The sequence below is a fragment of the Elaeis guineensis genome, chromosome 4, assembly GCF_000442705.2.
Source record: "Elaeis guineensis isolate ETL-2024a chromosome 4, EG11, whole genome shotgun sequence".
Taxonomy (NCBI): domain Eukaryota; kingdom Viridiplantae; phylum Streptophyta; class Magnoliopsida; order Arecales; family Arecaceae; genus Elaeis; species Elaeis guineensis.
The window spans coordinates 117,219,289-117,247,117 of record NC_025996.2 but is presented as its reverse complement, the minus strand read 5'-3'; the positions used below and the strand labels follow the sequence as shown (position 1 = coordinate 117,247,117).

Genomic DNA, 27,829 nt, shown 5'->3' with positions numbered 1-27,829 from the left:
ATCACTATTTTAGAACGGAGAGTTGGTGACAAGATGAGATTAAGAATAGAATTTGAATATTTTGATCATTCTATTCTTTTGAGCCTGTATCACATTCTATCGTCTTTTTTATTTTTTTATAAATATTTTATTATATTTTAAAATCATTTGATAACGACCGCATTTTAAACAGATTGTCATGTATTAAATTGAAAAGTCAGTAAAATATAATATAATAATTAAAAAATATAAAATTGATATTATAATAATTAAAGATGCAATAGATACATACAAATCCACATATAATGCATGGTGCTATTTTATTTATTTATTTATTTTTTTAAAAAAGACATCGCTTTGTTTATGATATGGTCGCGGCGAAAACCGGGCGCAGTCCGGACCTGCAGGGGATTTCGTTGCCTGCTGTTCCAAGTAGCCCAAACAGCTTGAGAAGAAAATGTGATTCTGCTGTAAATCGAAGCTCTAGCTCCCAAGACCCCGAACCCTAACCCTAACCCTAACCTTCGATTCCGAGTTGATGTATTATTACGAGCATCGATGACGTCGACGACCAAGGCCTTCTCCTTCCTTCCGTTCCAATCCATCTTTCCGCAGGTTAATTCCCTTATTTCGATTTCATTCTCGCTTCTTTGTCTCTTTTCCATTGTTTTCCCTTCTGATTTTCTCTTATTCCGTAGGTTATTTCAATTCGTGATGTCAAGGGTTGGAATTTGAAGACTCCGCAATCGTTTCGATTAGGTTCTCGTTGGTTGGGGCACACTCGAGGGGAATCCAGGCCACTTATTTTGGTCAGAGCGTCTGGAGATGCTCTTGATTCCAGTGGCGATAGCGAGCGTGCCGGAGATGGCACTCCTGTCGAGGAGGAGGGGAATCGATTGGATTTGGAAAGAAAACTTGGGTCCTTGAGAGAGATGGTGAATTCTCTGCCTCCTGTTGTCATTGTGGTGAGATTTCGTTTGATTAATGTTTAATTTATTATGGTTTTGCCTTCGGCTTAAACAAAAATTGTGAAAGAAGAGCTGAAGTTTATGAGAATTTGATTGTTGAACTTAAATCATGAAATAGATAAACTCTCTGATAGCTGTTATTACAATTTAGCCAGTCAATGCTAAGAGAATGCATTTAGAGGTAAAATATTGGCTTCCTGCACAAATGAATACTGTATTTTGCTTGTTTTATGGTGGGGTTTGCAGATTTCGGATGAAAAGTTGCGGTAACACGTTGCACTTTATTAATATCATTAACCTCCATTTCCTCAGTATTGTGGTGTGACACTGTAGTTAGAATGTTTATGCAACTGTGATATGGACAACTATTAATTATTTTTGCCACAGTAATTGCATTGTCTGATAAGTATTTTTACTGGGTAATGATGTTCCTCTGGAGAATATAATCTAGGTTTTTTTATTTTCTTCTGTGCCTTTTCCTTTTTCTTGTCCAATTTCCATTTTATGTCATTCCTTGTGATTTCAAAGTTGTTTTTTAACTTGAATAGGGCCAAAAAATTTACTGAGGGACCAGTCACCAGAAGCAAAGGGACTTTATTTTTTGGCCGCACTAAGTCTATCAAACTTTGTCCTTAGGTATGATGAACTTAATTTTATGTGCCGCTATGACTTGTTGTTCTTTGATGTTGGAGGGCACTCAAGAACATTCTAGCATTTGGGCCATCAAATACTGGCCTCAATATTTCCAGAGTGGTTGCAACTGATAATGGTTCATGTAGTAAAATAATGCATTCATCACATAAACAATCTTACTGGGTGTCCTTAATCTTGATTGTCAACTCAATGTTCTAATCTTGCTGCAACTAACCTATTCCTATTCCTTCATTTTTGGTAACAAGCTGCTGAATAGTTTGATTTTGCAAACAGTACTTCTTGTGTAAATCAAAGAATAGATCTAGGAAAGTTACAATAACTCATGGAATCTGCCAAAACAAGATTTTATAATTGGGGTGTCCCCTTTATTATCAAGGAAAATGAAGAAAAAAAAAATCAAAGACCATAACTCAACCATGGGATTTTCTATGGCTATGATTATTTGGTTGGAGTATCATCAGTTTATGTTTCTTCAGTCCTAGCCTTCTTCCTTTGTAGGTTGTCGGTCACTCAATGGTAATATCAAGTAGTCTTTGATAATTGGATCTTCAATTGCATGTTCAGTGATGTTAAGAGGGTCTCTACTTAAGATTTGCCATCATTTAGAAGGTCTGTAATAGATGAGATGACAATTTGGATGTAGCATGAACTGACCAAAATTCCAAATACAATATTCTGAGAAAATGGAAGCACGTTGGATGGTCTGTATATATTTCATTTGATCATAGCAATATTATTTGAATGGTGTCCATTTCCTTGGTATCTGGTATTGCAGTTGGCAACTATCCTCCCCATGTTTTGCTGTTCTAGAAGCTCTGCTCCTGTTAAGGTAAATTAAAGTTTTAGATCTTAGTAACTAAGATGCAAAGAACTAGATTTTGTTTCTGACTAATTTTGTCGCAAAATCCTAGTAATAATAGAATGAAGAAGGATCTTAAACAGGAAAAGTAGATTAAAAGCATAATAATGAGAAGAAGAACAGGAATAGGAAAATGAAAAATGGAGGGGAGAGAGAGAGATATAAGTTACAGATCAACTTTCAAGTCTATGCACATAAAAAAGGGTATGAGAAAGCAAGAAGAGTGGAGACAAAGTGGAAGAAAGAACAGAGGGAAAAAGGAAAATAATATTACATGACAAAACAAAAGAAAAAGAGCATAGTAGAAGGTAGAAAAGGGGGAAAGATAAGGTGGGGTGGTTCATGACAAAAGAAATTCTTTTCCCCCAAGTACCAATCTGTTTATGAAAAACATCTTCTTAGAGCTTTTATCCTTCCTCCACTTTAGATGATGATCCTAATGATCATGGAATTACCTAACCTAGAGCTTTTCCAATCCTGACTTGTCTGAAAATGAAAGTAATATTTCTGAAAGGATTAGATGACTAGAAGTTGAATTTTTAAATTAAAAATTTTCGAAGAAGTCAAGATCTAACATTCTTGCTGGAAAGAATTTCAGACCAGTTACAACACTCTAGTATACATCTTTGTTCATTAGTTCATACCTCAAGATACATAGTTAAGTAAATAGCCTAGAAACATTACATTTTAGTACTGTCAAGGATATCAAGAAAATTCAGTTTCTTTGATTTGTCAAGGATATCAGGAAAATTTAGTTTTCTTGATCTTAGGCTGTAAAATAATATTCCTAAATCAGCCTGATTGTATATTCCTTATCAGCCTTGATTTCCTCACGTAAATATCCCTTAATTGCCTGATGTAAATATCCTATAAATTAGTCTGATTGTATATTCTTTATCAGCCTTGATTTCTTGATGTAAATATCCCTGTAAATCAGCTTGATTGTATATTCTATATTTGTATTTTACCTCTATAAATACATGGTCTGGAAACTCAATTGAGCAGGCAATTCCAGAATTCTCTTTGTGCTTTTGACATTGACATGGTATCAGAGCCAAATTCAATTCGGTGGTGGTAAAAAAAAAAGAAGAGGGAGAAATATCTTGTGCTCTTCTTGGTTGTAGAACTTGTTCTGGTTCTATGTCAAAAGCAATTAACCCAGCGCCTCAATTTCTTGGGGCAATTTTGGTTTGTTCCTTTCTTGGCTATTAGGATAATTTTGGTTTGTTCATCTTAATTTAGCACGTCAACAATCTTGGCTCTCTATTAGAATTTTTTGGGTTAGATTCAATCTTTCGGCAAGGTTTCTCTTGCTTATTCTAAGTTTGTCTCTTTTTTGGTTTGTGCAATTTAGCTCCAATTTCAGGTAGGTCAGTTCTCTTATTTCCACTGCAATATTTAGGACTTATGATTTTGCGCACTGGCTTTATTATTTCATATATTGATTATGATGGATATACAAAGTAAAACAACAGTTATTCTTGTCTATTTTAATGGAAAAAATTACTTATTTTGGGAATTTTCTTTGAGATGCCTTATTATGGGGCAAGAATTGTGGGGATATATAGATGGCACTGAATCAAAGCCAAAAGATTTAGACATTGATGCACTAAGACAATGGAGAAAAAATAATACAAAAATCATGAGCTGGATTATTAGCTCGGTGGAACCCCAGATAGGCATCAATATGAGGATGTATGATGATGCTATAGAAATATGGAATTCATTGAAAAATATATATTATCAGGACAATGATGCACGGAAATATAATCTTGCCATGGAAACCAATGAATATACTCAAGGCACCAAGACGGTCCAAGAATATTATTCGGGATTTATGAATCTGTGGCTTGAATACAACTCCATTATATACGAGAAACTCTCATCAGCAGCTCTTTCTGTTGTTTGCGAATTACAGAAAAATGATATGCGAGATCAGTTTCTCATGAAGTTTAGACCCGAATTTGAGACCGAATGCGCCAGTTTGATGAATCGAAAACTGGTGCCTAATCTAAAAAATTGTTTTCCAGCAGTTTTGCAAGAGGAACAACGAATTCTTTCTCATGCTAATCAGGAGCACCAAAAAGAGATTGATGTTGCCTTTATTGCTTATGGTATATCAAAATCATGTAACCTTCAAAATGTCTAGTGTTTCTCATGCAAAAAAATTGGACATATTGTCAAGAACTGTAAGAAGAAGGTCTGTAGGTATTGTAAAAAAGAGGGGCATATTATCATTGAATGTCGTCAACGACCCCAAAACAAAGATGTCAAAGCATCCTATACCAATGTTCGTGATTCTGGAGGTTCTTCATCTATTTCAGTGTCCGCTAACAATCAATCTTCTGTAACAACCGCCTCCTTAATTACTGCTGAATCAATCTAACAGATGATTCAGTTAGCCTTATCTGCTATGGAAATTTCAGGTATAATCTATTCTAATAAATCTTAGTATTGATTCTATTGCATCTAACCATATGACCTCCTCACCTGCTAATTTTTATACTCTATCTTCTTATAATGGTCTCTCTAAAGTTGATACTACAGATGGTTCTAGTCTAGACATTACTGGAATTGGTAATATTCATTCAACATCTTTGAATCTTAGTAATGTATTTCTTATCCCCAAATTGTCCACTAATTTAATCTCTGTTGGTCACCCACTGGCTGTTTGATACGGGACCTGAAAACTGGGAAGTTGATCGGGAGGGGACGTAAAGATGGATGTCTCTTCATTTTGACTGAAGCATCTCATAATAATATTGCATTTTCTGCTTCTTCTAAAGATGACTCCAATAAATTATGGACATTATGGCATATAGAAAATTAGGACATCCAAATTTGAATAAACTATCCATGATGTTTTATTCTGGATTTCTTGGCAATTAAGTTACTCCAAAGGAGCTTTTTTGTTCTAGTTGTTATCTTGGTAAAAGTAAAGGTCTTCTTTTTTCAAATAGTACTCATAACTCCATTTATGCATTTGCACTAGTACATTCTGATGTTTGGATTGCTCCCATGATTTCAAGTTCAGGATACAAATATTTTGTTACATTTGTTGACGACTATAGTTGCTTTACTTGGGTTTATTTACTGCACCAAAAGTCGGAAGTTTTTGTAGTTTTCAAAACTTTTGTGTCGATGATTGAAAATCAATTTGAAACTCAAATCAAAGTTTTGCGTTCTGATTCAGGGGGAAGTATACGTCTAATGAGTTTCAAGTTTTCTTTTGAGATAAGGTATTTTATTTCAAAAATCATGTCCTCACACCCCACAACAAAATGGCGTGGCTGAAAGGAAGCATCGTCATATTTTTGATGTTACCCATATCCTTTTGCTCGATGCTTCCGTTCCTCCTACTTTTTGGGATGAAGCTATTAGAACTACATTTTTTTCAATTAATCGACAAATCTCCCCTATTCTTGCAAATGAAAGTCTATACTTTCGGTTATTTCAAAAACAACCAAATTTTAGTATCCTGCATACTTTTGGGTATGTTTGTTTTGTCCGTCTTCCACCTCTAGAATGTAATAAGTTTCAGCTCAATCAGCACATTGTGTTTTTTTTGGATATGTAATAAATCAAAAAGGTTTTCGTTGTTATGATGCATAGGTCAAACGCATTCGTATTTCTCGCAATGTTATTATTTGTGAAAATCAATTTTTTTTTAAAAATTATTCAATTATTTCTCCTCATATCTCCGCTTTAGTAATGCATTTATTGATGATTCATCATCCTTGAATTATTTTAAACTAGGTTTTGTTTATAAGCAAAAAACATCTCCAGTCAATCCACCCTCCGCTCTCTCCAATACTTCACAGAACTTGGTTCCAGTATCTCACCTTTCCACTTATCATTTGGATTCTTAGGAACCTATTCTTCGTAGATCATCCCGTATCCGTTGTCCTCCAGCTCGTTATGCTTTCTTATCTTTATCAATAGCTTTTCTATCCACCTTGTCGTCGATTTTAGTTCCTACTACTTATAATCAGGCTGTTAAAGAAGATTGCTGGCGGCAGGCTATGGATGAAGAGTTGGATGCCTTACCACCAATACATGGGATATTGTATCTTGTCCATCTAACATTACACCAATTGGCTGCAAATGGGTATATACCTTGAAACTCAAGTCTGATGGATCTTTAGATCGATATAAGTCTCGCTTGGTAGCTTTGGGAAATCGGCAAGGATATGGTATTGATTATCATGAAACATTCGCTCTAGTTGCTAAAATGACATCTATTCGCACTGCCATTGCCTTAGCAGCTTCCTATAGTTGGTTCATCTACCAGATGGATGTCAAGAATGCATTTCTGAATGATGATTTGATGGAAGAGGTGTATATAAAACTTCTTAAAGGGTTGTCCATTTTTTCATCTGATTCTGTTTGCAAGTTGAAGCGATCTCTCTATGGTCTCAAACAAGCTCCTAGGGCTTGGTTTACTAAATTTTGAGGAACGATTCTGCAGGCTGGATTTCAACAAAGCAAGTTTGATCCCTCCATGTTTTTACAAATAACAGCAAATGGGATTACTGTTTTACTTGTTTATGTTGATGATGTATTAATCACAGGAGATGACTCTTATGGTATTCAACATACACAGCAGATTTTACGTGACTCATTTCAGATGAAAGATTTTGGACTTGTTAGTTACTTTTTTGGTCTGAAAGTTCATCAGACTACTACTCAAGGTATCTTTGTCAATCAGCATAAGTACTTGTAGGATCTCATTGAACTTGCTAACTTAATAAATGCATCTACAGTGGATACTCCTATGGAAGCTAATCTAAAGCTTCACAGTGATGGGGGCAATTTGCTTCCCAATCCTACTCTTTATCGGTAACTTGTTGGTTCTCTTATCTATCTCACTTTTACTCGGCCTGATATTTCTTATGCAGTAAATATTGTGAGTCAGTTTATGACCTCTCCACGTCATCTTCACCTTGTTGCTGTTGATCGCATTATTCGATATCTTAAAGGTACCTTCGAATGTGGACTTTTTTCTCTTGTGGGTCATCACTAATTTTAACTGCTTATGTTGATGCTGATTGGGGTGGTTGCCCCAATACTCGTAAATCCACAACTGGTTGGTGTGTCTATTTGAGACAAAGTCTCATCTTTTGGAAATGTAAGAAACAAGATAGGATTTCGAAATCTTCTGCTGAGGCTGAGTACAGAGCAATGTCTTCAGCATGTTTTGAAATTGAATGGTTGCGTGGGCTACTTACTGAACTTGGGTTCTCGCAGTCTGCACCTATACCTCTAATGCTGACAACACAAGTACTATTAAGATTGCTGAACAACCAGTTTTTCATGAGCGGACTAAGCATATTAAAATTGATTGTCATTACATTCGTGATGCTTATGATCGAAAACTTATTTTGTTTCCCAATATGTCGTCCAAAGATCAAATTGCTGATATATTTACCAAGGCTCTTTCTTCTTGCAGAGATCAATTTCTTACTAGCAAATTGTTGTTTGTTAATTCACTACCATCAATTTGAGGGGGAGTGCCAAGGATATCAAGAAAATTCAGTTTCCTTGATTTATCAAGGATATCAACAAAATTTAGTTTCTTTGATTTTAGATTGTAGAATAATATTCCTAAATCAGCCTAATTGTATATTCCATATCAGCCTTGATCTTCTCATATAAATAACCCTTAATTGCCTGATGTAAATATCCCTATAAATTAGCCCTGTAAATTAGCTTAATTGTATATTTTTTATCAGCCTTGATTTCATGATGTAAATATCCCTGTAAATCAGCTTGGTTGTATATTCTATATTTGTATTTTACCTCTATAAATATATGGCCTGGAAACTCAATTGAGGAGACAATTTCAGAATTCTCTTTGTGCTCTTGACATTGACAAATACTCCACTACTTTTCAATTTTTTTATCACATACAGTGAGGTGGTTAACCAACTTTGCTTTTTCTCTCCTTTGATCATTGATGCCTAAGTTGATATTCCAATGGGACTATGTTTTATCATTTTACATGCTTTACCAGGTTAGCTTCAGTTCCTGGAACTGAAGAATGGCTTTTTATATCCTATGATGATGTTTCTTTGAATAAATTCCTTTTTTAGAGTTCTCTTTTCAGAAATTGTGAAAATAGCCAATCATTTGGTGTCTACTGATTTTTAAAGTGACAAGATTGTGTTATACTTGCTCTTATGCACTAAGTTGATGTATATTCTCATGCTTGATATGAACCTAATTGCATCCTATTTTTACATTTAGTAGACATCTGGATTTTACTTTTAACTGTTGGTCATATATGAAGTTCTTGTCACATCATATTTCCATCATAAGGGACCAGACCCGAGTCCTGCTATAGTGACCGGTGTACTTATCTTTTTCATTTTTGTTGCGGAGATGTATTGCACTCTAATACATTTTGGATTTTGCTGTTTCAGATAAAAAGAAATAGTGGTTCAAAATTTGCAATAGCTTTATGTGTTGCATTTGCATTTTTGGTGATCGCAACAAGACAAATCATGCTTAAAAGGAAAAATCATTATCAAGGATCTGTCGCTGATTTGGTGAGACGGGGCCAGTTGAGATCTGATAGAAGAGGCATGTATGTTCTCCAACTAAATGCCTGTCTTGTTTCTGTAAGAAGACATATAGGCTATTGAGACAGTTCCTGCTAAGTAATGCTTAGTACTTTTATTGCTGTTTGTAACCAAGTTATTGCATTATTCTCTGCATCACTTCTCATGTACTATATATGAATGTATTTATATGTGTATAATGTAGGTGAGGTTATAATATAAACGGGGCATAAAGAAAGGACTTTACTCCCATCATCAAATTCAATTTAGTGGTTGAAAGATGGAACTCTAAACCGCTGGATGTGATTTAGGAGGCCTAAAATACTTGCAAAAAATTATATGCTTTGGAAACCACTAGCCTATGCATCAAGTCATCCCAAAATTGTTGCCTTATATCATTTTATTACATCTTATACTTGGGATGACTAGGTGCATAGGTTAGGGATTTCCAAAACGTGAGTTTTTATAAGGAGGCATTTTAAACCCCCTAGATCACATCCATAGATTTTTCTTTGCCAGCCACTAGCAGTGAATTTGGTGATGGGTAAAATGCATAACCCATATATATATTTAGTGAGTTCAACTTTGGAATATGTTTACTATATTCATGTTATATTTCATGTAATTATTCAATATCCCTTTAAAGATAGTTCATTGGAGCAGTGATTAAGGGAATAAGTTTTCCTGCAAAATGATGCATGTTGTCTTCTGAGCCATTGCACTTACAATTCATATGCCAGATGCATGACCAAATTGTCCTAACGATAAAATAAAGATAGAAAATTTCTGTGAGACTGTATATACATCTTTTCAGCCTCAAGGTTATACTACTATTTGGTATGTGCATTGCATCTGCTAGAATGCCTCTGGATCCCTGTGTAGCCTCATGCTCCCCTGAAAACCAGGGAATAGGAAAGAGAAAATAAGAAAATGTGGTCCCACACATGTTTGGGATTTGGGGATTTACTAGGAACCTACAAAAAAGGGTGGAATCTCTTTGAAGCAGAGTCTAAAGTCCTCTAGCCTGTAATGGTAGAGATGTTTATTTACACTATTTTAAGAAAAAAAGTTGGGTCAGGGGTCTGATTTTATCAAATTGGCGCCTAAGTGGTCAGACAAGCAATCGAGATTATCTAGTTATGGTAACTTTTCATTGTATTAGCAAACTAGGCATGTGTAATGGTTACCCAAATATTTTAATAAATTAATAATAGATATTTAGCATATATAAATCACAAGATTTTGTATTATTGAATATTATTGGAGAAAAGTGTGCCAATTACATTGTATCTTGGTAGATGATAGCTTGATTTGACATCTGAAGAAAAATCGTTTTTTCTAAGACTAAGACTACATTTCATGCAACATAAGAACGACTTCTAGATAGTAAAAATTATCATCCTAAAGCATCCATAATTGCACATATTATCACCTCTAAATGATGTGGCATGGATAATTGTTCTCTGATTTTCTTGTGGTTTTTCTTAGAATTTTTGAAATTCCATTGGCTCAAATTAGCATATTAAGATTCCATTATTCTTGAGGTTGTTAGTGGTTATTATATTTAACTTGCAATGAGATGTTCACTAAGTGGATTTCATTTATATGAAATTTTGTATTTTCTCTTAAAGTAAGTTAAAGAAGTTTAGATTTAATGGTAGGGAGATAGAAGAGGTAGCTTACTATAAACTAGAAAAGCCTGTAGCATAGTCGAAAGTGTTTAGTCCCTGTTTGGCATTTCTTTGAAGGGCCAAACAGCTCTTCTTTGAGGGCTGGAAGCTTTTTTGGGTTTTAAGGTGTTTGGTAAAAAAATTGAAACAGCTTTTTAGCTTCTCCAAAAGATGAAAAAGGTTTGCTAGGGGAGCTTTTGGGCGAAAAGATCCGCTTGAGATGCATTAGGAAGTTGTTTTCACCTAGAGACTCAGGTTTGGGCAATGGAATTTTCTCAAAAATTAATTCAAAATAATTTTTATTACATTAATCACTTAAGTTGGTGTTTTTTATGCCATATTCATGCAATTAAGGATGTTGAATTTATTTATTACATTATTAAGATTAAAATATAAAAATAATTTAAAAACTAACAATATTTAATAACAATTTTGATAGTACAATACTATAACATAATATAATATAATATTGTATTGTATTTATTATAGTAGATTGTATGATTATACCATAATAATATTAGATTATTATGACTATTATTCTAATATAATAATATTTTAATGTTTTATTAAAATATTATAAGAATATTTTTATTTAAATGAAAATATCATAATAAATAATCTATAAATGAAGAATACTTTATAATAATAGTTTTTGTAACATAATTAGATATTTGAAAGTACTGCAATTTCCTTCATAGTCATCTCATGATACTAAAAGCAAGATTTTAAATTCTGTGGGATGGGACTGTCTCAGTTTTTTCATGGAACGGAATGCGTCACCATCCCATCCCGTCCCAACACTTGGGACAGAAGATGTCTCAAGGCATCCCGATCGGGACGCTGGGATGCTAGCGGGATGGCCCTACCCTGTCCCAACACATGGGATGGTACCCTGTCTCGGTATCTCATGGAACATCTTGGGACGTTCCGCTGGGACTTGAATCCTTGACTAAAAACAGTTTTTTAGTTCGGTTAGCAAATAGCTATTAAAGTTCCACAATACTTTAAAATTATGGTCACCAAATAGAAAATAGTTTTTTATTAAAAGCTTTACCAATGAAAGCTCTATTGCCCAAAGCTCTAGAGACAAAAGCTCTACTATCTACAATGATACTAAATGGAGCCTTAGACACATTCACAATGCTACCAATTTCTTTTGCTTTTTTGAAGAAATGAGTTGTGCTACGACAATTGTTGCCAAAAATAAAGTATTGCTACCACAATCACTTTTTTTTTGAATATTAGAAAATCTTATCTTTTATTTGATAATATTAAATTTTTACTTATTAGGAAAAATAGGCCACATAGCTATGTGCATTACTAGAATGATCCAAGGACACATATCCATATACACTTAAAAAATTAATGTAGAATGGTAAACGGAAAACTATGTATGCTGGTAAAGTAGATGATTCCCATAACCATGAAAGACAACAAATGAAAAGCTACTAAAGAAAAAAAGATGGTTCCAAATAAAAAACTTGAAAAAGCTTGAGGTCAAGCAAAGCCCGAAGCAACCCATAAAACATAGTTGAAATAGAGCTTTCTTAAGTAACCTATAAAGTGGGAGACATAATATAATGATAATGAGAGGGAGGGGGCAACTTGTGTTTTGCTAAGATAATATATATTATACGTATCGATATCTATATACATAGAAAGAAGGAGAGAGAGAGGATTAAGATGAGATTTGTGTTCTGTTAAGAAAAAAGTAGGAAAATATCTTAAGAAGATTTTGACCGCACGTTTTGTTAATGATGGGTTCTAGTTGGTCGTCCTTCACATAGTTTTTATAGGACAAGAATAGGAAGAAAATTTTCAAATGTTTTTAATTAGAAGTTTATAAGAAATAAATCATGAAATTATTATGAGTTCATGGGATATCATGGAGCCAAGATTCATGGAAAAACATGCTTGAAAAAATGGTGTAACAATCATAATGGGTCTCATAAAATTAGATCCAAGGACTAAAATACAAAAACACAAGAACAAAATAACTATCCCATATTTAAGTTTATGATCCATTTAGGGATCATTTTAATCTAATGGGAAAACGGAACATACCTGCCCCCTTCCTCTTCCCTTTTTCTCTTAGTATGAAACACGAGACGAACCAGTCGTTGCCCAAGCACCATCATTGTGCCAATGCCAAGAATGGTTGGAAAGTTGGGTAAGAAAATATTTTTATTTCTAGTATATATTGATCATATTATACATAGAAAAAGAAAATGCAAAGTTTAGTGAAATAGTTGTTGTACCATTGGTTTAAGAAGTTCTCTTGATGTGCAGCTCCTAATGATGAAGACCCTAGAAGTGTTCCGATTTCCAATAATTCTTGAGAAAACACTTGAGTTAGATACACAATACTCAAGAATGGTCAATGAATAAGAAGCAGTTAGTGTTTTTGATAGCGAGAAATTACTTGAAGCATAAGAGAGTGAAAGTTTGAAAATGATAAAAAGTTTATATAGCATTTTTTAACAGAAAGAAAGTGGCTGAGTCCTTGAAATCCAATCAATTGAAGCAATAGAGAGGACATGTCTTTTGAATTTGGCTAGGGGATACTGAGAGGAAGGAGCAATAGAGAGGCTGCTAGAGTGAGTCTGATTGGGATGGGGAGAGAGATAGAGAGAATAGCACAAAAAATAATTAATTTATTTTGTCCTTGCATCTGGCTTGGAATTGAAGAGGGGCAGAAAAAAGAGAGGATTCAAGAGAAAGAGTTCAAGGGATTGAGGGAACATCAATTTTTTTTTTCTAAATTTTAAATGGAGTCCAATGGTTTGGGGATAAATAGAGCCAACTAGTTTGAGATGTTTAGGGTTGAGTAGGGAGAAGTACTGCAAAAAATACATAATTTTTTGTCCACGACTCTGGTTTGGAATAGGAGAGGGGGTAGGGAAAAGATAGAGAGGGTGCGCGAAAGATTTCGAGGTATTGCAGGAACATCAATGTTTTTATTTTATAAATATTAAATGAAGTTCAATGGTTGGGTTTCAATAGAGTTTTACTAGTTGCATGTGGGTTATATATCTAACTTCTTAATCATATTTCTTTTTTTTTTTTTGCGCAAATATTCATGAAAAGAGAAACTAAGGGAATTTTGGTCAGAAAAATTGAAAAATATCATTGAATATGGAATATACTCTCTTATTTTACCGGTAAATAAACCTCTCATTTAATAATATAGTGTGTATATATGTGTATGTGAATAGAGTGAAAGAGGTGGACTATAATCTAGTTGAGCAGATTTTAGACTAGATTTGGTCAATTCCCACCAAACTATACGGGCTCAACATTGATGACTCAACTATTGGATGTGATTCATGATTCTAAATTGCTTATGCTCCAAAAATTATGTGATTGGGAGACTTCTAGCCGACGCATTGAGTGGTTGGAAAACCTGTATTGTTTGTGTTATTTAAACTAGCTATTTGACCATGCAATGCATAGGCTAGTGGTCTCTCTCTCTCTCTCTCTCTCTCTCTCTATATATATATATATATATATATATATCTTTCAGCTCTCTTCCCTTGCAACCAACTCTCTTTGGCTCCCTCTCTCTATTTCTCCTTCCTCTCTTTGTATGCCCTTTTGTAGATTCAAAAAACATGTTCTCTGAGCTGCTTCAATCAAGCTTTGTCAAAGCTCGACAAACTCATCCACTTTCTTGTTTTAAAAAAACATGCTAATAACTTTGTATTGCTTTTTTTTTTTCCTTAACTTTTGCTTTCTTTAGCTTCAGGTAATATTTCATGAGCTAGACTTGGCAACACCTGAGTAGATCTCCACTCAGATCTGGTCAGGTCTAAAATTGGACGATAGGGTTCCACATTGATGATCTAAGCCATTGGATGTGAACTATTACCTCTAAATTGCTTGCACACAACAAATCATATGATTAGGTTTCCCTAGTCTATAGATCAAGTGATCAAAAAATATATAGTTTCATGTTATTTGGACTGTCCTTTTTTTTTTTTAATTACTTGATGTATAGGTTGGGGTTCTCCAAAGCACATGATTTTTGATGTGTAAGCAATCTAAAGATAATAGATCCCATCCAATAGCTCAGGTCATCAGTATGGGACCCTTATCAATCAGACCCAATCGGATCTAAGTGGAGATCCACTTTAAAGGTAATAATCTACTTTATTTTTTGGTAGTTTTTTTTTTTTGTTTTTTTGGGTAACTATGGAAATCATTTATTTTACCAATGTAAGTAACTTTTCATCTATATTTCTATGTTAATTTTTAAGAAAGCATATATGAATATGTGATCTTGGATCATTCTTGTAATATATACACTTGTATAGTCAATTTTTTTTTAATAACTGTGAATTAATTATTATCATATGAAAGATATGATTTTTTTTACTATTCAAAAAAAGGTGAAAGAATTGTGGTAGCAAGTTCATATAAATGAGATCCACTTGGTGAACATCTCATTGCAGTTAAATATAATAACTATTAGCAACATCAAGAATGATAATATATGCTGATTTGAGCTAATGAAGTTTCACAAAGTCTAAGCAAAATCACAAGATAACTAGAGAAAATTATCCATGTCACACCATTAAATGATGATTATATATGTGATGATATATTCTTTAGGATGATAATATATATTTTGATATAATTACAATCTAGAAATTGTTCTTTTATTCCATGAAATGTATAGCCTCTATTTCAGCAAAAATGATTTATCAAAAAATGTCAAACCAAAATGTTATCTATTGAGATCCATTTAGTTGGCACATTTTTTTCCAAAAAAATTCAATACTATCAATGTTATAATTTATAAATGCTAAATATCTAGAAAACTAGGCATGTGCGGTGCACGTCCAAATTATTTAATAAATTAGTAATAGATATTTAGCATTTATAAGCTATAAATTATAATTTTTTAAAAATTATTTGTTTATCAAAGATTTATAATTATATTTTGTATCTAGCATCAAAATATGTGATTTTTGATTTCTTGGCATTTTTAGTGGTATAGGTAATGATCGATGGTTGGATCTTCAATTGGATGCCCCACTATTGATTTTGGAATCAAGAGTAGATATTCTCTCCTTTCAAGAGTAGCATAGTATCTCTCTCTCTCTCTCTATATATATATATATATATATACACACACACACATATTCTGCATTTGTACTTGCCCATATACTTGTACGTATTGATGTATGCATGTTTGTGCATGCACATGCCTGCATTGTGTTCATGAGGTCGTTATTGTATTGATCAAGTGAAGTCGTCTCTCGTCAAATTAAGGACATACTTTGTATCTGATTAGGTAGTAAATCCTCTCTACATTTTTTAAGTTCCGAGAACATTGTATTAAGAAGGATGCTACTTTATTGATCAAGTAAATTAGTCTCTTTATCATTTTAAGAACATATTGTATATCTGCTTTTTTTATTTTTTTCAAAAAAAAGAAATCAGATGCAATCTATGAGAAATTGATGCATCATGCTTCCTTTCAATTTTCTTCTACATGCAGCTCAAAGCCTCTGAAATGTGATGATCCCTTTCATAACCCCTTCATAAAGTTTGGTAAGGGTGATTCGAGAATTGAAATGTTTGGAAAGGTTTATCGCTTGGCTCCTGTAACCCTTACCAAAGAGCAACAATCTGTCCATCAGAAAAGGAGGTCACGTGCATACCAGTGGAAGAGACCAACAATTTTTTTGAAAGAAGGTGATCCAATACCACCAGATGTTGACCCTGAAACAGTTAGATGGATTCCAGCTAATCATCCATTTGCAACAACTGCTAGTGACATTGATGAGGATGTGGCACAACATAATGTGTATCAGAAACATGGTGTTCCTTTTCGTGTTAAAGCTGAACATGAAGCATTGCAGAGAAAGCTTGAGTCTCTACAAAGTGTAAGTTATAAATCACACACTGTACTCTTTGTTATGGAACTTAGTGTACGGTCATCTTGTAATGAATGGAGTTTCACGTTGTTACCAAGAAAAATACATATTGGTTGAAATAAAGCTTTTTTAGTATTATATGAAACAGCTGAGGTCTGCAAAAGGCTTCTCAAACCTGAAACTCAGTGAAATTATCGAGTAATAAGCAGACTGATATAAAAGAAGAGTTTACGAGAAATAACTCATCAGTGATATAAAATCATCCATCAGAAGACAAACCATAATGTTATAAAACAAACAATTTTGATATATATCATTCATAGCTGCTGCAGAACCACAGAGAGCCAAAGAATGGGGGAGGGAGGGGTTGAAGGTGCCTAGGTTTGAGCTTAGCATTAACTTGGTCAGTGTTAGTGGGTATGGAATAGGGCAGTAATTGGGGTCACCTAGGCAAGAAAAAAAGATAAGAGAGATATGTTAGGGTTTCCATCTGATTATTTAACTGACCGCTAGCCATAGTGATGGATAAGGGGACCGAGTAAAGCTGTTGCAGCAAGGGGAGCCAGGAAGAGATGATGGCTTCAGGTTTCTAAGCTAGGGTTTGGTCAGTGTCTGCCATTTCATAAGGGCAAGGGATGGAGCTGGAGTATTAGAGCCCGGGGGGAGGGGTGGGGGAGTATAGAGCAGCATTATTAGAGGCAGGGGGGCTAAGGTTTTGGGCTAGGATTCTGATAATGTAGATGTGGTAAAACAACATGGCCCAAAGGATATTCAGGGTATGGGTTAAGGTTTGCCTGACTACCAGCCACTTGTTAATGATGGGAAAAAGTAAATGCAAGGGAATGAGTGAGGAAAAGAGAGCCATTATTCACCTTTGCTAGAGGTGATAAATTGTTAAAGAGTAATTCGAAATTTCAGAAAGAATCAAGGAAGACTAAACTTTGGAACTCAAGTGGTTGTGGCAGGCGATGGGATTGATTAGAGGGGAGGGTAGTGGGATGCGACTAATTCCCCACCCACCCACGACTCACCAACCATTGCTTTTGACTAACTTGACATGTAGGCAGGTCTTCTATAGGCAACCAATAGCGCCCTACTTTTGAAGCTGTCCTCCAACTGTCATATGTCCTAATTTGCAACATTTACGAAGATGCTAGCCAAGCCTAATACCAAGGATTTTGGCCTTCATCAACATGATAGCCATGAGGCAGCTTTGTCTCAGTTTCATCTTGGTAAGCATATATGGTTGTCACCTTCTTGTTCAACGGAGCCTCTTTCAGCTAGGTTGTAGGAGTGCTTTATTAGCTTTTATGATAAAGGAAAGTGCACATTGTGATAGGTGAAGCCTCTCCAAAGTGGTTCCTACATGTCATCCGGTCCTATCATTCACTACTTTCACTTGGCCTCTAAATGGCACCTTCTCTTACTCCCCCTGTCATGCTTCTGTTTGAGGTTGTGAACTTGCATGGTTGAAGCTTGATGATTTTTTGGAGACAAAATGTATCTCGAATTTGCTGCCCTACGTAAAGTTTATTATATAAACAGAAAGTCACTCTTTCTCCATTTTTTGGCACTGTTAAACCATGGACTGTCCATTGGTAGCTGAAATCAAAAATTATTTTACGTGTTCCAAAAAAAAAAATCCCTTAAAGAATTTGAGTTGATTGGAGAAAATATAAAATAGGCAAGTTTCAGTTCATAACAAATGTATCATTATAAAGCAACATAAATGAAAATTGTAACAAGTAGCACCCAGCCGTATTCTAATCATTTGGCATCAGATTTATGGGTCCACATTCATGAAGCATTTGTATTAAAGGCCAGCTTTTATTTCAAGCTCTTCCATGTCTTTTCTCATAACCTTCATCCTTGTTTCCCTGACCTCATTTTATTACATTCTTCAACACAAATTAAAGCACCTCTTATCAGTGGAGTCCCCATATTCACGAAACCATGAACCCCCTCATTATCTCTATCACATCCAAGTTCTAATCATTTGCTTCAATATATACTGCGCTTTAGACTCATTTCCAGTTCCAAATTTGTCTTCCTCATGAACAAACTGGATCTGGTTGTTGATGGAGGAAAAAGATAAATTTGTTCCACTTTCAGTTTTAGGAGTTTGTTGTTCCTTTAGAAGCATATGATAATTGAGCTGATGGAATTATTTTGATTTTTATCACCCATAGGTTAGGAGTTTGTGAAATCTGAAATGATATATCATGTCCGACATGGTTGGAGTAAAGCCAAGGCTTCCCATTAACTGTGGTCCTTTTGCTCTTTGCTCACATTATTTTCGTGATGAAGGTGGAGATTGTAATAAACTAACAGATCTACAAAATAAGGGCTGATTTAGAATTAGAGGTTTGGTGATCCATATAGCAATTGCCTGAAAGGTTTCCCAAGGTAAGTTTCAAAAGTTCATTACAGAGGTGTGGGTGTAGAAAATTTTAAAGTTTATAGATTTGAAGACTCAATTATCATGCTTACTATCATTCTTGGAGATTCACTGTGTCATGGCCATCATAAAGATATAAATTTTAACAAGCAAGCCTTAAAGCCACTCTTTCTTAGCTGAAGAGTAAGTTGAAAATGTATTTAGAGAAACTAAAGTGCAAAAGAATGTCAATTATAAGTTTTTTGTCGGATGGCAGGTCAGCCCTTATTCCATGTTTGATGATTAAATGAATATTGAACAAATATTTTGAGTGCATTTGACATGTGATAAGTGATACATATATTCCAGTTTTTATTTTGGCCAGTTCTTGTTTGGCGCAAAAAAAAAAAAAAATACGTTCCATTTTTTTCTGCCTGTTAAAACTTGTGGTATTGTTGGTGATAATATGCTTCAGTTGGAATGGTTGAAACTAGAAAGTCATCTGATGCCACTTGCTTGGTCCAGTTTCAGTTAGCCACTTGAAAATGTTAAATGTTTCATGTAAAATTTAGGCCATGGTTATTTGGGATGAGGATTTTCTCAGAGGACAAGTAGGTGCAGGATTTAATGGGGTGTAACCTGTCCTCTGAAGGCTTATATTGTGATTATCCTGTTATATAGAATTTGATTTCTCTGAATGAAATTTCCAATCATTTCTCCCGTTTCAGTTTGATTCCATTTTAAAAATTATGACTTATCCAACATAGGTTAGGTCTCCTAGAATCTTATGCAGGTAAAGATTTGAAATATCTGTCATTACCTGAACATGAAAGTCATTCTTTTCCTGTCTATAGAATTGAATTACTTGATCTATTTTATTTCTTCATTAGATCTTCAGCCTTTTATGCCCTTTACTGTAATCCTAAACTAGTTCTATCTGTTAGCACTTGAATCTCTTATCTGCAATTCTCTTTTGAACAAATAAGAAACCCATTTAATTTCAGTTGCAGACCTGAATAGCTGAACCTCTCATAACTCTGATACTAATAATAAAATCACTTCCTAAAGCTGACAGCATGTGGAACATCACACTTGGTTTTTTGTTGATTGTTTCCGGGTTGAGATGATGGATGTAACGGCATGAGTTGCCGTAGGTTGGAGGGAAGGAGGTCTAGCAATGGATGGTGGATAAGATTAGAGTTAGGAAAGAATTTTGTTTGCAAGTGCACACATCTTATATATAAATCCTAAATTCCACCATTCGTCAACTGTTGTAATTGGTTTCCACTTGTGCTCTATTTAAAAGATGCTTCACTTGGAAATAAGTTTGTCAACTTAAAATTTCAGATCGGTAAAATGTTTTTCCCTTAAAAAAAGAAAATAAGCAGTCTGTGGTGCTTTGGTGAATGAATGCACACTTTTAGCACATGTTGTGTGGTCGCATATTTAGCATGTTATTCCACATAAATTTAAGGCAAAACTAAAGAATGGAGCATGTGCACCTGGATGATTGTATTAGCTACACACGACATCTTCTATGCAATGAAAGCCAAAGTATGGAACAAATGCATAGAGGTAATAATTTATGCACTATCTTCATCAGTTATTTCTTGTTTAAAGTAAATATGTTTTACCAGTTGAACTTCCAAGAAAGGAACCAAATTTTTTCTGCACTAGGAGTATGAGTTCCATGTTCTTTTCACAAGTGAAAGGTTTCTTACGATATTTGCTACTAGCTTCAATACTTTAAGTAGTTCAGAATATTCTAATGTTAGCTGGATCTCATTCTTGTAATTATGTCACCATCTGTGATGAAATATTAGAATCTTGCTTTCTTTTTCATTGGTGACATTTTTGGTTATGGATCCTACAGGATGGGTATCCTCATGTCGATAACTTTTTTTTTTTTTTACTTTCTGTGACATAACAAAACCTCTCATTCATGTCTATAATTCTTGCAGGAGCAAAAACTTAATGAAGTGGCACTCGATCTAAACAACATCCGAGATTTTGAAAGACCATTCAAGTCATCAATGAAACCACAGGACCTGGAGCCGAACTCATCTGCCAATCAGCAGAATGGACACCTAACCTTGAAATCTGATGAAGAGACTGGTACATCGGATAGTGAGTCATTGTCGGATGAACTGAAGAAGTATTAACAGGTGTTCTGGTCACTTTTCCAGTTATTTTGTGATGACCGTCTTCTCTGTCATCATTGAAAATAGATGGGGAATGGACAGCACCTTTACATGCATATTGAATTTTGGATCTTCAACACAAGAAAAAAAGATCCAAAGTTTTGGAACATGCAAGTTCAACTCAAAAACCAAGCCTGTAAATAGATTTGTTTGTATCTAGCTTTCTATTTTGCAGGTCGATTGTAGACATCAAAATTATTGTTTTCCTTTCTGATCTTTTTCATCGCGAGCTCTGTGGTAGTCAGGGATCGGTGCAATACCTAAAGTATATATGTCAACTGAGTCCAGGTATGGTCAAGCCATTCTGCAGGTCCTTGTCAGCACCTGATTGGGAGTGTTGGATAAAGCGACGACCTTTCACATTTTCCAAAGTTACTCTTAAGATCTATAGACTCTTCGTAATTGGGTCTGAAATATATGATTCAGAGACTCGGCTGGAGAGCAAGTAAACTTATTGTGGTTCACTCCTGTTGTTCCAAGGGAAATCAGTTTTGTGACCTGTATCTGGCTGCAGCTGTCACCATCATTTGGAACAGCTATAACCAAAATTAGATGCTGTGGTAAATCAGGTATCGTTGAGAGGGCTGTAAGTTTCTAGTGAAGAAAAAAGCAATGCTTGGCAAAGGTGATTCGTAGGAAAAAGGATGATGCTTTGCTGAGAATGATGATGTAAAGTTTATGAAAATAGATTCTCTTAAAACATTAGCATCAAATTAAGAGCCTGTGTACTTGTATAGCATGTGAATTCTCAAGATCATAGTTGGTGTTTCATGTGTGCTTGTATAGCATGTTGAAAAAACAAGATTCAGAAAAATCGAAGACCATGTGGCAATGAACTTGTAGACTGCTGCAAGTATGGACATGGTTAATTCTCATAGCAAAGCAGCTTTATTTGCTGATTTGAGAAGGCATGAATGACATTTTGTGAAGGTGTAGCCAATAATTGAATGCCATAGTTCATTCTTTGTGAATCAAAAATTACAATATTTGTTAACAATATCACAGTGTTTACCATCTTGAAATCTTTATTGATGCCTTCTATAAGTACTTCCAAGAATCTGGAGTTTCTCGTGACCTGCTGCTCTCAGTTGATAGCATGATACGATATTGGCAAAATGAGAGGGCCTCCTCTCAGCAATCAGCATTAGCCTTCTGTAAGGGGGTTTGATCTAAATTTGCCTTGCATGCATGGAAGATCACATATCATGGATACTAAGAAATGATAATTATATTGACGGAAACAATAAGTGGGTGAAAAACCATAATGCGCATGCTATATAACATCGTGGGTACAGCCAATTAAATTTAGCTCTGTACCATAGAATAAATGGGAAGTGGGTACAACTACATAATAAATGTATGTTATATGATAATGTGTGCATAGGAAATTGATAAATGTGTACAAAGTCAGTTATTACGGACGAAAATTTGTTTTAATTGTTTATAGTACGATTTATGTAACAAAAATAGGTGTACATTCACGTAATAATGGTTTTGATCCATTATATTCCCCCAATAAGGAGGTTATTGAGCTAATTTGGTTACGTTGGGGATGATTTTGTCCGAGCCAAAGATACAGGTAAATGAATTCGGATCTGATCTTCAGCCGATCTAAAATCTTCTTTGTCGGATCCGATCTAATATAAAATTTTTATGTATCTTTCAAGATTTAAACAATCACGACATAGTAGCCAATGACAGATAGATAATGAAGAAGAAAATAATCAAATCTCTCAAGATAAGTCAAGATTAATCATCTAATTCTCTTTCCTCCTCAAAACTTTCCAGCCTCCGCCTATAAATAAAAGTTTATAGGGGGCATCTAAGGTATAAAATTTTTTCTCTAGACTTCTTACAGGTCTCGCCATCATCGATCTAACGTCGTCGTCCAATTCCAGTCAATCTGATCTCGAGATGAAATTATGCCGCAACAGATTGATGCTACAGGGAAGCCCAGCCTATTTACAAGAAAGCAAATATTCAAGGAGATGAGTTTCATCGCACTGCTTCAATGTCGATGACATCCAAGATCCACATGAGAAAATCGCGATGAATTAAAATCTTTCGAATTCTGCTCCCTAAATAATGAGGGATCCATATTTTTTCATCTTCAAGGATATCCTAGAGGAGTGGGCTCGGCGCGGGAGAAACTCCCATGACTCAATATTCATAGTAAGAGGCTTTTCAAGTCTCTATCCACTATTTTATTTTTTTCCTCTTTGCAGGTCTATAAGTCTATAAGCATCCAAGGCCGAGGCAAAAAAAAGGAGAGGAAGCAAAAAAAAAAAGAAACAAGGGAGAGAGCGGAACAGGAGAACAAAGTGGAGGCCAAGCGATAACCCCCCGTGAAGCAACAGAGAGGACTCCTACCCCCTGCATCATCAGGCTCGAGCCCCCCGCATGAGCTTCGAATGGTGCCGAGCCTTGTTGGATCCAGGGGTTTGATGTCCTCCGCATGCATCCTTGCATCCGTCGGCATCGAGGCTGCCCGCGAGCAAGCCCCTCTGGAGCTGCCACACTCATTCTAAGCACTCGACTGAAGTGGCTCTGGGCTCTCCCAATGCGCCCGACTAAAGCAGGCCCCCTACTCCTCTTATGCGCTCGATTGAAGCAGCCCCCTGCTCCTCCTATGCGCCTGACTGTGGCAATCCCAGTTGAAAAAGGTCTAGACGAAGTAGATCTGACCGAAGAGGCCCTCGGTGGTGTTGATCTTACCCAGATCTAGGCTCTCAAGTTTGGTGGCACCGGAGAGCTCACCCGCAGGCGAGATCTGATCCCTCCCTACTGTCACCGCTGGTCTCTTCCAGCTCTGACCGTTCAAGCCTCCCACTCACAGCCCTGAAGTCAGATTCAGGCCAACCCAAAGCCAGCTCCAGGCCAATCCAAAGCTCATAATTAGACCAATCCGAAGTCAACTCCAGACCAATCCGAAGTCTAGAATCTAAAGCCAGATCCATACCAATCTGAGACCAAAATCCAGGCCAATTCAAAGTCAGATCCAAGTTGACTTAGGCCAATCCGAAGTCAAGAATCAAGACTAGTCTGCAGTCAGAATCAGGCCAATTCGAGTCAGATCCAGACCGATCTAGGCCAACCCAAAGTCAATAATCAAGACTAGTCTGAAGTCAGAATAAGGTTGATTCGAAGCCCAGATTCAGGCCAACCTGAAGCTAGATTCAGGCCAACCCGAAGCCTAGAATCAGATCAATCTGAAGCTAGCTCCAGACCAATGCAAAGCCTAAAATCAGGCTAATCGAAAGTTAGATCTAGGCCAATCCGATGCCAGAAATCAAGCCAATCTGAAGTCAACATTGGGTTGATCTAAAGTCAAAATCAAAGCCAATCTGAAGTTCAGATCAAGGCTGATTTGAAGTCAGAATCAAAAGCCAAAATCAAGGCTGAACTAAGATATAGAACAAGTCAAAATCATCCACTATTCTATTTTCTTTTTGTAGGACAACAGATCCTTAAGCACATGAGCCGAGGCAAAAATTAAATAAGACCAAGATCATCAGAAGACCAACCTGAGTGAACCAAGATCGGACTATCAAGCAAAAGACCAACAACTGAGATGAAGGACCAAAGGCTGGAGTGAAGCTCGACATCAAGATGAAGCCCAAAGCCGATCTGAGAAGGCTGAGCTTCCAAAAATTATGATGGAGGTCCCACACTTTTCAGTGAGCCAATGGCCTAGAAAGAAGGCCCCTCACTTTTTAATGAGCCAATGGCCCATGATGAAAGTCTCTCGCTTTTCAGTGAGTCAACGGCTCATGACAGAGGCCTTTCATTTTTTAGCGAGCCAACGGCTTATAAAGAAGGCCCCTCACTTTTTAGTGAGCTAACGGCTCATGACGAAAGCTCCTCACTTTTCAGTAAGTCAATGGCCTATAACGAATGTCTCTCACTTTTCAGCGAGCCAACGACCTATAAAGAAGGCTCCTCGTTTTTCAACGAGTAGAGCCAACGAAAACCTCAACGATCAAAACTGAGGCAAAAGAATGTACCCCATGCCTTGGGCAGCTTCAACTCGATATATTTTTTTCGTTCGAACCAACTCTGGCTCGAACTCGAGAGTAGGGGTCTTATGTTGAGGATGATTTCGTCCAAACTGAAGACATAGACAAATGAATTTAGACTCGATCCTCAGCCGATCCAAGGTCCCCCTTGCCAGATCCGATTTGATCTGAAAATTCTACGTATTTTTCAAAATTTAAATGATCATGATATAATAGCCAACGACCAAAGAAGAAGATAACAACCAAATCTCTCTAGATAAGTTAAGGCTAATTATTTGATTCTTCTCCCTCCTCAAGACTCTTCAGCCTCTTCCTATAAATAAAGGCCCATGGAAGACCCCTAAGATATGAAATTTTTTCTCTCTCAAAATGCTCACTCTTTCCCTCTGTTGTTCAGAATTTTAACTTGAGCATTGGAGGATTCTTGCCGGAGCCACCTTCGGTTAGAAATTTTTCTTATAGGTCCCACCATCGTTGATCTGCCGTCGCTGCCCAACTCCAATCAATCTGGCATCGAGATGAAATTCTGTCACAATAGATTATAATAATTAAATTGAAGTAGATTACCATATTTATAATATACTTTAAGATAGTGACCATGACGTAGAAGAATGCATAAGAAAATAAAAGAATTATAATGATTAAATCAAAGTATATTACCATACGTATAATATACTTTAAAATAGTGATCATGAAGTAGAAGAATGCATAAGAAAATAAAAAAATGACATAATTCAGATGACAAGCCATTTGAAAGTAAGTTTGATACCAAACAAGCGATGCAATGCTGTAATGAACATGTGATGTGAATTGGCTTTAGCAACTCTTACCAAAAAAATTAACTTCCACAATCGGAAAAAAAGAGAGAGACTATGAGCATGTCAACATGATGGGCCCATAATTTTCAATAAACGTATGCTCAAAGAAAGGATTTCAGTCTTTGAAATATTTCGATAAAAAGTTGAAAGAAATAGTAGAGCATATTGGCTCGGAGTTGTGGAACAATTCTGCTGTTCTACCGAGATATTTATAGGTTGTTCTAGGGACTTATGCAGGTTGACGTATTTACTCAAAGACTTTGTAAACTAGCCAAATCAACCAAAAATTAAAAACTAAAGAAATATAAAATTGCATAAGAAGGTTGCATTAATTGCTACTCTAATTCTGACAACAGGGAAAATATTTACCCAAGTCACATAGAGAAATATGTTAGACAATATTTAAATATTTAAATATTTTTCTGATTTTGGGTTGAAAAAGTCGAACCATTAAAGCATTTGCGTCTTAACTAGTTCATTAAATATGAGTCCCACATTGAAAAGATACTACAAGAAAGGCCGCACTTAATAATCCTCTAACCAGTGGGCTTTAATCATGTATGTAGGCCTTTTGGACTGCTCATTACACATGCACACGTGCACTCAGCCCAGTCCTATTGGTCATGCACGTGCATGATGCATCATGAACGCTAGACGAGCCAAGCTGGCCAGCCGCCCACATACAGAATCCTCTCTTTTTGCTTTTAATTTATTTGACCTAGTCTGCAAATTTTTTAGGATTTGTTTCGGTGTTTAAACTACTTTTAATCGTAGGTTTTATTAGGCTAGTCATTGGAGAGGCCTTTATGCCCACGCTAGCTGTTAAGAGGGTATTATTAGCTCATCATGCCTGCTAATCTCTCAAGGACTTAGTGGAGTCATTGTGGGCTAGCAACTAGCTCTTAGGGCTGCTACCAGACTAGCCTCTATATATAAGGGTCATGATCCGGTCTTTTGGTATAACACAACTATTACCATCCTTTCTGTCTCATTATGGGCAAGTTAGAAAACTGGAGAACCCTAGGAAACTTGGTCTATCAAGATAGAGGGTATTCCCGCTAAACTTGCATAAGCGAGGCTTGAATGCATAGCCAAGGCCTGAACGAATGCTTAGGCATGCTACCAGTATTGGGCAAGTTGGAAAGATATGAGTTGAAGGAAGGATAAAGAGTAACATGAGTCCATACGCCTTCACCTTTACGGATTTTTACCTATCATATTATCACTCGAAAGAAATAGAATTGGATAGAGGTATAGTCCCGGGCCGAGCTACATAGATAATCTAAGTTATATTTACCTGTATGATAAATAACTAAATCAAGATAAATATAAAAATAAATTGATTGCATTGATCATCGAACAATCCTTTATAGCATGGAATTCTAATAGTTATACTAGAATAATATAATTGGCTACTTTTAATAGAAGTTGACCATAAATGCTTCCAGTTCTAATGGTTATGGTGGCCGACACTAGTTATCTTTCAACTGCTAGCCACTATTGCCAAGAGTGGTAGATAGTGCTACTGCTCCACTTATATTTTTAATGATGGAAAGATAGGTGCCATTAATTAGTTCTTCCACTTATCTTTACTAGTTTGCCATATGGCATATTATTTTATGCATGGTAGATAATACTATCTCTTTTCTTACATCATGGATAGTAGGAAGAGGGATACACACTATTCATTGTGGATACTTATCCTTACTTTTGTGTATCATATGAGCTACTATTATCATGCATGATAAATAGTTTGACCACTCCTATGCATGGGTAGTGATAACTGCCTACCAACTACTGTCTTTATCCTCTATTTGGTACAAATGATGGATTAAAGAAAAGATG

The 27,829-nt window shown here is 35.7% G+C and overlaps 1 protein-coding gene and 1 long non-coding RNA gene across 2 annotated transcripts; both read left to right on the top strand.

The window, feature by feature from the left end:
• The first annotated feature begins 350 nt into the window (after positions 1-350).
• LOC105034531 (protein MULTIPLE CHLOROPLAST DIVISION SITE 1) lies at positions 351-22,061 on the top strand. The gene is made up of 5 exons (XM_010909734.4): positions 351-594; positions 678-944; positions 8,883-9,046; positions 16,194-16,581; positions 20,911-22,061. The coding sequence occupies exons 1-5, from the start codon at positions 538-540 to the stop codon at positions 21,109-21,111; spliced, it is 1,077 nt and encodes a 358-aa protein (XP_010908036.1). The 5' UTR covers positions 351-537; the 3' UTR covers positions 21,112-22,061.
• On the top strand, positions 1,600-7,442 carry LOC140857559 (uncharacterized). The gene is made up of 2 exons (XR_012141024.1): positions 1,600-7,151; positions 7,359-7,442. It is a non-coding gene; the product is annotated as an uncharacterized lncRNA (long non-coding RNA).
• Positions 22,062-27,829: the final 5,768 nt, after the last annotated feature.